The 13,282-nt window shown below is 40.8% G+C and overlaps 1 protein-coding gene across 1 annotated transcript in view; it reads right to left on the bottom strand.

The window, feature by feature from the left end:
• The window catches only part of Atrn (attractin), a 122,075-nt gene that overhangs the window by 10,072 nt on the left and 98,721 nt on the right, over positions 1 to 13,282 (bottom strand). Inside the window, exons 24-26 of the mRNA XM_021156919.2 lie at positions 12,390 to 12,547; positions 6,562 to 6,623; positions 1,805 to 1,883 (exon numbers count right to left, since the gene is read on the bottom strand). Coding sequence (XP_021012578.1) covers positions 1,805 to 1,883; positions 6,562 to 6,623; positions 12,390 to 12,547 — 299 coding nt within the window. The remainder of the gene's footprint in view (positions 1 to 1,804; positions 1,884 to 6,561; positions 6,624 to 12,389; positions 12,548 to 13,282) is intronic.

The following is a 13,282-nucleotide window of genomic DNA, read 5'->3' as shown; positions in this document are numbered from 1 at the left end:
ACAATGAACGTGGAACTGCAGAGGACAGAACATGAAGAACTCTGGATTTGGCGGTGGATATGTTAGGATAGGTGTTCAAAGTATCAAGGCTTCAATGTCTTCTTTAAATGAGATTCATGTGTTTGTTTATGAGACAGTGTCTCATGCAGCCCAGGCTGGCCTTGAACTCACTGGATGACTTTGAACTCCTACCTTACCCAAGCACACATGGCTTTGAAATGTTTTCATGTTGGGTCAGATGAGATACTATAGCACACATCTCAAATACAGAATGTGGGCATTCATTCCTATATCATCAATAATATGAGAGGTCTTCTGAGGCTATGCTGGGGAAGACAAACTGGCCTTGCTTCAAACCATCTTCTAGGAGGCAGGATCCTGAAGCTACATAAATCATCACTGTTTTAGAAGGGGAATTTTATGTTAAAAATTTTGTTGCTGTTACATATCCTATTGAGGTCTCTGAGCATTACTGAGAAACTAGATGGCCTAGTATGTGTCAGCACATCTCTCTACTGAACCTGGAAAGAATTTCCATTAACTCAGCAAACCCAGTCTGGGTTCTGTAATAATCTAGGTGCAGGGTCACAGGAAGATAGTTGCTACCCCATTGCAGCACTATTCTAGAACCTCTGCCAAGAGTACAGGAGATAAGGTGGGTAAAGAACTTCCATCAGGACCCAGGCCGCAGCAAGAACTAAAAACAACTTCCTACTGGGAACAAGTCATGACTGACCTCATGTATTTACAATGGTCAGGTTCAGTGCTGTTAGTAAACTCCAAATAAAGGGTAAAAAAATTAGTTTATTAGCTGACTGAACACAGTCTAAACATATTTTAAAAATCCTTTCTTGAGGGGGTTCGTCTTCTAGTTTTCTCTCTCTCATGATACTGCAAATATTTTCCAGTTGATTGTTGCTTTCTTTATTATCCACTTATATACTTTTATATACTTGTTATTTTGTATTCAAACAAATCTCTACTATTCTATCTCAATAACTCATATGGAAATAATTTTGTTTTCTTCTCAACAGTAACAAAACTGCCTTGTTGCCCTTCTTTAGAAGGTATAATTTAAGGGTGAGTTGTCTAGCTCATTCAGTCAGAACATGAGATTCTCAAATGTACAGACTAGAACAAATGAAGTGTTTGTGGAGAACGTGTTTAGGAACCTGTGCTGTGAAGACAGAGGCCCTAGTTACCCCTCAGTTCTGTACCTCAGCATCTGTGTGGTGATGGGTAGTTACGCAGCCTCCCTCATATCCTAGGGTGGAGATGAAGATAAAGCAGAACCACCTGGATCAGTGCCTGGGATGGAGAGGTGCTCAATGTCCACATGGCATGTCCACTAGTACCCACTCTAGTGCTTAGTCATAACAAATGACACAGAGCTAGAGGTTTGTTTTTGTTTTTTAAATCCCCCTTCCCTACCTGCTGCCCAAGACCCACAGGTTAGAAGCGTTGTCTCTAGTGTTGTACTATTAGAGGGTGCTGAGACTAGAACCCAGGGACTCAGTTTATGCCAGGCAAATGCTCTGTCACTGAGCTGAGCCTGTCTCTATACTCATATTCTTAGGAAAGGCTCTTAGGAAGACTTGAATCAAGCAGTGGCAAAACTAATGACACTTTATGCAAGAATAATTAAAATTTACTGATGGCACATAGTAGAACCATAGAATGCAGGTTAAACAGCATGCTTCTCATATGAATATTAGTCATCACTGAACAGGTAAAAGTGATCTGCCTAGAAAGAAGGAAAGAAAACGAGTTTTATGTGGAGTTTAATTTGTCTACTTGGGCTTACCTCTCTCCGCCTGGATGCCCAACAGCTCTGCTTGATCTTCCAGACCACTGCAGCCACCAGAAGCAGCGAGAGGAAACAGCTGCAAGGCAAGACCACCTTGTGAGTCAGCTTCACCCCTGCCTCCAGGGAACAATCCTCAAGGTCCCAACTCCAGTTCCTGATGCACAGGTAGGCTCACAGGAAGTGCAGTGTGAGAAACACTTGCTGGCTCAGCTAAGCTTCCAGTCCTGACTTCCTAGAAGGTGTTCCCATTTCTGACTTCTTGATAAGCCCCTCACAGTGGACAACCACAGCTTACCCCAAATAAGAAAAGCAATTCTAACATAAGCGATAACAGGTAATAAACAAGTAATTTAATCAATGTGGTAGACTTTATGGATAAACTCAGAATGAGAAAAATCTCAGTAAATAATCAACTTTTCATAAGAGGTAAGTGGATGAAATTTATGTGTAATGAGTATATTTTCTGTAATTATATATACATACACAGTGGTTTTGACAGGATCCGAATTCACTTATGAGGCAAACATCTGGGCATGTCTATGAGAGAGTTTCTACACTGGGTTAACTGAATACCAATAATCAATGTGGGGAGCAGCACGCTACGGGCTGGGGTCCCAGACTGAATGCAAAAGGGAAAGTGATCTGGACGGCGCGCTCTCTGCTTCCTCTTCCTTCCTCCGCTAAGACAAGTCAACCATTTGGTTGTACTACTGAGAAAAGTAATTCATAATAACTGTGTGTCTATGTGTGTGTATGTATGTATATTTTTTTTAAAAAAAGATTTTATTTTGCTATTCCAGCTAGCATGGACTTATGATCTCTTATCTCAGAGTCCTGGGATGTGCTGCCATGCCCAGCAATACATGCATTTATTAGTAAAATAAAATTCAAATCGTCAAATTTAAGCCAACAGTTTTTTCAATACTGTTAATATGTTTTCTTAATAGGAGGGAAAACTTCTAGTTGTCTAATGATTATAAAAAAAAAAATTGGGTTTTCTTTCTTCTGTAAACTAGGTGTTGAATGGGAAAAGCTACTGTGATTCCAAAGGCAAAGACTCAAATCTGATTAAAAAAATAAGTCTAGGCCAGGCAGTGGTGTCGCACACCTTTAGTCCCAGCACTTGGGAGGAGGCAGGCAGATTTCCGAGTCCGAGGCCAGCCTGGTCTACAGGACCGCCAGGGCTATACAGAGAAACCCGGTCTTGAAAAACAAACAAACAAACAAACAAACAAAATAAAAAAAATTAAATAAATAAAATAAAACCCCAAACAAAAAAACCTTAAACAAAAAAAAAACCAACTAAGTCTACCAAACAGCTCCTGAGAGACCCAGCTCTATTATGAAATATGCTCCAGAGATTTATGCAATAGAGGCTTGGCCCCCAGAGCATCAGAGCTTAGAGGTTGAATTTAGGGATATGACTAAGATCAATGGATGTCAATCAACTGGTTGACTTGTATTTTAATGGCTATTGAATGGTGGCGTCTGTTTGGATGAAGCAAGCCACTGGAGGTATGGGACTGAAATGTATATTTTGTCTTGTGTTCCTCCTGACCACTCTGAGGTAAATACTTTTCTTTACCACATTCTCCCCATCATTGTATTTGGTCTAGCTGTGGGCCCAATATGATAGAACTAACTGACTCTAGACTGAAAATTCTGGAATTATGAGCTGGAGGAAATCTCTTTCCTTATAAACTACTCCCTATGGTATTTTGTCACAGCAAAGAAAATATAACTGTGATCAGTTTAAAATAGGCATTTTTTAACTCGCTCCGCATTTTTATTTAATATAAAACTGACACAATTATTGTGCATATTTATGTGGTTGGTACAAGTGTATGAGTTGTAATAATCAGATCTGGGTCACTGAAACGTACACTATTTCCGGCCTGCAGATTTCTTTGTATTGGAAATATTAAAGCCTCTCTACTAACCACTTAGCTAATGGTCCTTAACCACAGTTGCCTTCCCGCGCTTCGCTGCAGTACATAAAGACCTCTCTGTACCAGACTCCACCCCAGTTCCCATCAATCGTTTCTCTCTATCCCTTCTTCCTTTGCTGGGCTCTGATAATTACTACTGCTGGTTTGAATGAGAATGACCCCCATAGGCTGATATGTTGAATATCTTGTTCCCAGCTGGTGGAACTGTTTGGGAAGGATTAGGAGGTGTGGGACATCACTAGGAGTGGGGCTTGAGGTTTCAAAATCTCATGGCTATTTCCAGTTAGCTCTCTGTCTGCCTAATGCTGTGGACCAGATTTAAGCTCTCAGCTACTACTCCAGCGCCATATCGTAACTGTCATGGACTCACCCTCTGAAACTATATGCCCCATTACCTTTGTCATGGTGTTTTGCCACAGCAATAGAAAAGTAACTGAGATATGACTTTAGTCTCATTCATATTCATTCTTATTCTCTATACAATTTTTGAGGCATGGTATAATTATGTGGTCAAGCTGGCTTCAAACTTGAAATCTTCCTGCCTCAGCTTCCAGAGTGGCTTGGATTACATACGTGTAATACCATATCTAGCATTCTCTACTTCTTTCAGAAAGCATTTTTTTGTATGTGCATGTATGCGTGTGATGTGGGTGTGTAAACAGGTTTATGTTGAGTGTTTGTATAATTGTGGGTACATCTGTGTGGAGACCTGAGGACAACCTTGGCTGTTGGTCCCAACCTTTGACCTTGTGAATGCTAGTAAGATGACTCAGTAGGCAGAGTTGCCACATAGGTGTAAGGACCTGACCTCAGATTCCCAGAACTTGCTTAAAGTCAGATGCAGTAGCACACATTTGGAAGGTAGAAATGGGAGAGAATTCCTACAAGCTCCTGGGCTATCTTACCTGGTATATGTAATGTCGAACAAGAGACCCTGTCTCAAAATAATAAGGCAGAGAGGATAGACCAGAAAACCTGACTCCTCTGATCTCTGCACATGTGTGCATGAACACACACACCTTTACATATACCACACACATATATAAATACACACTTAAAAAATTGTGAGGTTGGATTAGGTATGGTGGAGCATGCCTTTATCCCAGCATTCTGGAGGCAGAGGCAGATGAATCTCTCTGAGTTTGAGGCCAGCCAGAGCTACAAAGAAAGATCTTGTCTCAAACAAACAAACAAACAAACGCAGAATCAAGTAAGCAAGCAAGTAAGCAAACAAAAATTTGTTAGGGCAAAAATTAAGATACTTTCAGAAGTATCTTAAGGTACTTTGTAGAAGTACATACAAAAGTTATCTATGTTTCTTTCCTCAGGAACCCTCGAGGGAAAAAGTTCCAGCAAAAGGAGAAATACATGGAAAGACTGTGGCATGGGACTAACACAAAAGAAGTTGCCAAGATCACTGTGGTGGTTTAAATGAGAGTGGTCCCCAGAGGCTCACACATTTGAAGTTTGAATGTGTGGTCCATAGTTGGTGGTACTGTTTGGAAGGATAAGGAGGTGTGTCACTAGGAGTGGACTCTGAGGTTTCCAAAGCCCACGCCATTCCCAATTAGCTTCTCTGCCTTATGCTTGTGGACCAGTTGGACGATCTCAGCTACTTGTTTGGTGCCAGGCCTGCCTGTCTGCCTTTGCTAAGATGGTCATGGATTCTAACCTGGAACTGTGATCCTCAAATTATACGCTTTCTAAGTTGCCACTGTCAGGGTGCTTTGTCACAACATAGAAAAGTAACTACAACAATGACAACTGCATAGCAGGCCTTGGAGACTAGTACACTTAAGGACAGAGGATGGAACATTATGGGTGGAGGGAATGGAGTCCAAGAGAGACTAAAGCTAAGAGACAACAATCACTAGAGGTCTTTTTGTTTTGCCAGATTATAGATGTAAATTTGGGGTAGACTTATAGGGAAAAATTAAACAGCAATTGCAAAGGAAAGATTTAAGATAAGCAAAGAGTAACCTTTCCTTTAAAACATGAGCAAGTAGAATCATAAGTCAATTCAGGATTTTTTAGTTGGTCAATGCATTGTGATATAACTATTAAATTAATGGAAAGGAATTTTGTGTGTACCTGGTGTGTATGTATGTAAGGCAGAATATAGAACACCAAAAATTAACTGAGTTAGCTGTGGCACGGTGGCATACACCATACTTCCAGTACTCAGAAGGCAGAGGCAGGAGGATCTGTGATTTGAAAGCCAACCTCTTCTACTTAGAATTCCAGGACAGTCATAACTACTATAGGGAGAGACCCTGTCTTAAAAGAAAAGAAAAGAAAAGATAACTGAGTTGGCAAGCCAAGAATTGGTGTAAAGGTAGAGAAGTAACACAGTAGAGCAGTTGCTAGTTGGGGAGAACATAGGGAGGTGAGGTTGGCTCTTGCTGCTTCTCTTACCAATACTGCAATGACTAATTTGTCCTCTTCAATCATTTCTGCATAGTATTCTCAAAAAAAACCACCTACTAATAAGAAAACTATAAAAATAAAGGAGAACCCCAGGAGTTTGAAAGTAAACCTTTCCTTTCCCTATGGATAATCACAGTCAGAACTTGATTAAGACAGATTAAGACATGTAGCTCACAGCAGTAGCTATATTAGTAATAACTGCTTGAGCCCAAACCTCTCCCCATGCAAAGAGCCGAATCATACAAACGGAGAGTTTTATCACATCAGACTAAATTTACATCACTGTGAGTGAAAAGCAGCTTTGTAGGGATATACAAAGCAAGCTGCAGTTAAGGGACTGTCTCGATGGAGTGTGTACAATTAGCATGGAGAAATTACCTGAAGAAAGTCACGAAGAACTGTACCAGGTCCATGAAGTTGCTGTGCTGGGAGAAGGCAATCTGCAGCAAAAATACAGAAAATATGGGTGACAAAGCCAGTGACAGCCTACGCTACTTCTCAGCAAAATGATCTCAGCTACAGACTATGACCAGACAACCCACGGGGTATCATTTCTATCTTACTAACTTTACTATAAAATAATAGTGTTTAGCACCAAGAATATAAAAAATTCCTACTGTATTTGAACTAATAACCGAAAGAGGTAACATTATTTTGTGGAGAAGAAAAATACTGCAAATTTAACTAAGGCATAATTCTTTCTAAATCATTGGTTGTATTGGTAGATTAGATGTATCTATTGTGTGTTTCAGAATTGACCGTCATCACCAATTCCTAATACTTACTACTGGCCTGATGTCACCTGCCTCACTAGACCAGAGCCCTCATTGGAAAGATAATGGTACAACTGAGATCCTTCATCTAAAACGTTTGGGACTCCCAGGCATAGTAGCATATGCCTGGTCTCTCTATATAGCAAGATCCAGGGAAGCTAGGGTTACATAGTGAGAATCTATCTTACACACACACACACACACACACACCATAGGGCTTAGAACTAGTAAGTTTCAGATTTCAGGGTTCTTTGGGGATATTTGCTTAGATTTATTCAGCAGCTGAACACACCTATTCTGAAAATCTGATATCCATATAATTTAATTTTATTTGAGACAGGATCTCAAAAGCTCAGGGTGCCCTTGAGCTCACAATTCTGCCTCACCCTCCCAGTGCTAAAATGATAGGCTTACATTATCCTGCTTGCTTGGCAAACCTGACACTTTCTGAGCATTAGTTTCAGATTAGGAGTGTTCGGTATCTATTCGAATGAAACAATTACTAAGTAGATGGTAACTGTTTCACTAAAGATGGTAGATAACAATTGGGAAGTTCAGAAAGTGTAATGGAACCCATGGTAGAGAAGTGTGATCCAGAGGCCCCCATCCCTCCAGCACACATCAAAAACACACATAGAAAATATAAACATATACAATAAACATAAAATAATAACATTTTTTTAAAAAATCAAGAAAGTCAATGATTAGCATCTTATTTTCCTAAATTTATTTGCCCCACCCTTCTTCTGTGGTGCTGAGGATCATTCAATCCCACACAAGCTAAGCAGGTGCTCTACCACGGAGACACACTCATGCCTCTTACTCTTTTTATTGCTAGATTCACAACAGAATAGAAGGGAGACCTTCCACTCTCCCCACACCCCCCATCTTTTTTTTTTTTTTTTGCATTCCATAAGTAAATATGGTCCCAACAGTATCATATAAGCCATAAGGTATTTTAAGGTATAGATTCTAAAATTTCTGTGTCTTTTCTCTATCACTTATACTCTAAAGTGCAAAGTAACAGATTTTAGGTTTTGTTTTGTTTTTGTCACTGTTAAGAAAAGACTGGCCTTGGATGAATAACAATCCGACTACTTCCGCCTTCCATGTGCTACAATTAAAGGTGTACATCACCAGACATATGGCTTAGATTTGACTTTTATGAGTTGTTTTTCTGGAGCTGGAGAGATGGCTCAGAAGTTAAGAGCACTTCCTGCTCTTGTAGATGACCTAGGTTCAATTTCGAGGATCCACATGGCAGGTCACAATCATCCAGTTCTAGGACCAATACTACCTTTTGACCTTGTATGCATGTGGTACATATGTATACAGTCAAAACACTTATAAAATAAAATGAATAGCCTTAATAAATAAAAAAAGTGAGCTTTTCCTTAGTGTTTGCATTTAAAGAAACCTATGAGGTGCTTTTACTAGTTAGTACTGGGTGCCAAAACCTGTGGATGCTCCTGGCCCTTTCTCAGGCTCCATCAGTCCTGGCTTGCCTGATGCCATGTAATGATTCTCAAGGCTTCTTTCTCATTGTAGAGATTTCAACCATGGACTGACTTTTTGGCAAAGCAGAACCATACCAGTTAATGGCCTGTGTCTCATCACAGAGAGGCTGTGTATCCCAGGGTAGCTGGCTGGGGCACCTGAGACTAAAGGAGACCCTCTTCTGTTGAAGCTGATCATCTAAAGAGTTCATAATCACAAGCTGTAAGGAGAGCAAAAGTCACCATGTTTATGACTACACTGGTCACCTACCCAGAAATATCTATCAGTCTTGAACTTAATGCTCAAATTGGGAACTACTGAGAGTGGGAGGGATGCTATTGAAAACCAGGCTGGTTAATCTTTTCTTTCTCTTCTCCTCTCCTCTGCTTCCCTGCTTTCCTCTGTCTCCCCCTTCCCTTCCTTTTTCCTCTTCTTCTCGTCTTTCCCTACTCTCTCCCACCTTCTTTTCTTTCCTCATGTTCTCTTTTCTCGGCTAGAATTGAACCTAGGACCTTGCACACACTATGAAAGCAAGCATTCTCCCACTGAGGTGGTCTGAATGAGATGTCCCCTGCAGTCCCAGACATTTGAATTCCCCAGCTGGTGGTGCTGTGTGGGGTGGGTTAGGCCTTGTGGTCTGCTAGGGGAAGGACATCATTAGGGGAGTGGGCTTTCCTATTAAAAAACCTCAATTGTTTCTAGTTTGCTCTTTCTGCTCCTGTAGCCATACCTGCCACTTGCTGCCACAGCTTCCTTGTCAGGACAGACTCTTACCTCTCTGGAACTATACACTCAAATAAACTCTTCTATAAGCTGTCTTGGTCATAATGTTTTATCACAGCAATAAAAAAGTACTGATACAACCACCAAGCTTTATCTCATAAGTTTGGTTTCATTTTGTCATCCTTACTCAGACAATGTCAGATAACACACACTAAACCTTGCAAAGGTCAAATTTTAGGCTGGGCACAGGATGCGTGTCAGAGGATAAAGTGCCTCTCAGGTCAGTGACATGAGTTCAGTGCCAGAGCCCATGTGAAGGTGGGAAGTGAGATCTGACTTTACACAGTTGTTCTTTGACACCATTGCATACACTAGCAAGATTTTGCTGAAAGGACCCTGATATAGCTGTCTCTTGTGAGACTATGCCGGGGCCTAGCAAACACATAAGTGGATGCTCACAGTCAGCTATTGGATGGATCACAGGGCCCCCAGTGGAGGAGCTAGAAAAAGTACCCAAGGAGCTAAAGGGATCTGCAACCCTATAGGTGGAACAACAATATGAACTAACCAGTACCCCGGAGCTCTTGTCTCTAGCTGCATATGTATCAGAAGATGGCCTAGTCGACCATCATTGGAAAGAGAGGCCCATTGGACATGCAAACTTTATATGCCCCTGTACAGGGGAACGCCAGGGCCAAAAAGTGGGAGTGGGTGGGTAGGGGAGTGGGGGGGAGGGTATGGGGGACTTTTGGGATAGCATTGGAAATGTAAATGAGGAAAATACCTAATAAAAATATTTTTTTAAAAAAGGATTCTTCAAATAAAAGACTAGAATCAAATGACTTAGCAAGTACAGATATTCATGTAATTTTGATTTCTTCAATAGATGAAAAATAGCTGGATATGGTACCACAATTACAATTCCAGGATTGTAATTATTAAAGGTTAGTTAAGGTTAGTTAAGGCACTTGTTATCAAGCCTGACTACCTGAGTCTGATCCCCTGTCACCTAATTATGGAAGGAGAGAACTGAGTCCTGAAAGTTGTCTTCTCATACACACACACACACACACACACACACACACACACAATTTTGGATTAGTTTAACTTAGCCTTAATATCAAAGTCTATCAAGGATAGAGAAGGAAAATTACTGGATATTCACTTAGATGTAAAATCAAACAGATATTAGCAAGCTGAATCCACTGTGTGAACTAAGGAAATGCATCATGCCCAAACTGAATTTATAGCAGGATTCCAATAGGCCTGACCTGTTTGTGTAACAGGGAGATCAGTCCTCATATTCCCCGAGAAGGGACATGCAGGATGTTGGGGCTAAGCTAATAAGAATGACTATACGTATACTGAGCACAAGAAGTTTGTGAATATCCAGGTAGAGGTGTCAAGGCAGCAAGAATACTGGTGTGACTTTCCATGGGACCCAGACTGGAGAAGTACCAGTTCACATCAGTAGGATTAAGTCACCCAGGAATCTCTGTGGAATGAAGCAAGAAGATAACCAAGGCCAGAACTGTAGACACCCCAGTGTTTAACAAAGTTAATTCCCAAAATGAATGACCAGAAAATAGAAAAGGAAGGCAGAAACAGAAGACGGTGTATCACATGGGTTATATGTGATAAGATGCTTCACAGGTAAAGGAAGAAGCTACACTGCAGGATGTAGGATGATGGATGAACAGTCAAGAACAGAAGAGTAGAGTATGGCCTTTGCCTAAAAGGCTGGCAGAGGAAGGCAACTGTTCCCGAGCAGAGGGAGAAGCAGTGAAGAAAACAGGCCTGGGGATTATCCAGACAGGAAAGGGCATAGTGGAGAAAACAACCTAAGTCTTGTCTTCAGTCAGGGTCCCATCAAGACATATCCCCGAGACCTAGGTTCCAAAACCATGCCAGTACAAACTTGCTTCTGAGTTGATTGGGTGAAAACACAAAAGACCCTGTCAAGTAGCTATACTTCCTTGACAGCACATTCACCCAAAAATAAAGTAAGGACCACAAAATATTGAGGCAAGGACCCAAGAGAACATGATTATAAAACATCCAGTTGAAGAGCAGGCTGATAACACCAGAGGTCATAGCAGGAAGACCAATCCTTGTGCCTACCCTTCAGGTCACATGCACAGAGAATCTGCAAACTGGAGAGCCTCCATGAACCACACACAGGCCAAGAATCCACCCTTGTCTGTGCCACAGTAAAGCTATGTGTTTACACAGTACCTCATATGCCTGCTGCTTCCTCCATGGACTCCACATTATAACCATCATACCACTTTGACATCTTATGTGTCATTTTCATACTTTATTGGCTACAAACATGTACTTGTTTTATTTATACTCAATCCCATAATTAAAACTGTGTATTTCTAAAGGCTTTTACATAGCAATTACTCAAAAAATAAACACATTACTATATGCCAATCAATTTGATTTTTTTCTTTCTTCTTTCTCTCTCTCTCTCTCTCTCTCTCTCTCTCCCTCCCTCCCTTTTCTCTTCTTTTCTTTTCGTTTCTTTTCTTTTCTTTTCTTTTCTTTTCTTTTCTTTTCTTTTCTTTTCTTTTCGAGGCAGGGTCTTCCTATGGCCTCAAACTCAGGGTGATCCTCCTGCATTGGTCTTCCACATCCTGGGATTACAAAAGTATACTACCTTGTATAACTTCCAACTTGCTTTTAAAAGTGCTTTAAAACTTTCTTCACAAGTGATATGACACTCTCAGAATTTTTTCTGAGTGTGTATATGTCTGAAGGTATACATATGTGCACATGCATACAGAGGCCAGAGGTCATCAGGTGTCTTCCTCAATCACTCTCTACCTTATTTTTCTTGAGACAGGGTCTCTAACTGAATCTAGAACTCACAGATCCAGCTTGGACTGGCTGGCCAGCAAGCCCCAGGGATCTTTCTGTCTCCTGCTTCCCAGTGCTGGGGTGACAGGCACACACTGCATGTCCCGCTTTGTATGGGAGGTTGCAGATGAATTGCATGTCCTCAGGCTTGTGTAGCAAGCACTCCACTCACTGAACATCTCTCCAACCTAAGAACAGCAGGCACCCGCTACTCACAGTCTTATGGCAAAGATCCCTCAAAGGCAAAGCAACACTGTCTTCAGTCAGCACAGATTCCAAATGAGTGAACTTAGTCGCCACTAAAGAGATGTCACCATCTTTAGGGGGATGAAGTTAAAAAGCAGTTCTTACCTGAATTTTGATGGGCCAAGTGAAATTACTGACATAAACAAAGAAAGTAATGTTTGGATGGTTGCGAAAATCAAATTTCTCATTAGAGAAGCTATCTTTGTATTCCTTGATGTTGGTTTTTGAAACAACAGGCACCTCTTCTCCAGTCTGGGTTCCAGCTAGAAAGAAGCAAGAATAAAAATAAAGACTTGGGAGGTGGCTATGACAATCAGAAAGAATCTTCTTTCACTAGTAATGAGGGTAAAAGTTAATTGAGCACTTACAGTGTCAAAAGAATATAGCCTTATGAGTTTCAATCTCTAACCCACACAACACCTTCCCATCTCCATCTACAGATTGGAAAAACTGAAGTCCCAATAAATTATTAAGTAATCTGTCTCATAGGTTCCAGATATACAAGCAATGCACAGACATACATGTATGTAAAACAATCATACATATAAAACAGACACTGGCATTCATTTTGCACATGACACTTCAAATCCTTTGTATTTCTGCTTCACACTGTAGAATATGCTCAAGGCTCCTGTTCAGGGACACTTACTCGCTCATCACTTCCTAAGCAGAAAGGTCCTCAAGTCTTGATGGAGACGGTGCTCAAGCAGCCACTCAGGCCTTCTTTCTGCTACCTGCTACCACTGCATTCAGGCCTATACCCAGTGTGACTCCATTTCTAAATGGTTCTACCATATTTTATATACTCCATTGGCTAAGAACATGAGTAGTGCAGACTCAAAAAAGCTTCTCTTTATGCATGAAGGTAAACCTCAAACTCTATAATAAGCACCTCCTTTATTTCATTTATTCCTTGCAACACTCTATAATTCAGGCAAGATTATGAATGAGGGCCAACATATTTGCAGATGTCATGTTGTAATATAAAAAGTTGGAAT

The sequence above is a fragment of the Mus caroli genome, chromosome 2 (genome assembly GCF_900094665.2).
Source record: "Mus caroli chromosome 2, CAROLI_EIJ_v1.1, whole genome shotgun sequence".
NCBI lineage: Eukaryota > Metazoa > Chordata > Mammalia > Rodentia > Muridae > Mus > Mus caroli.
This window is presented reverse-complemented; position numbering and strand designations above follow the sequence as displayed.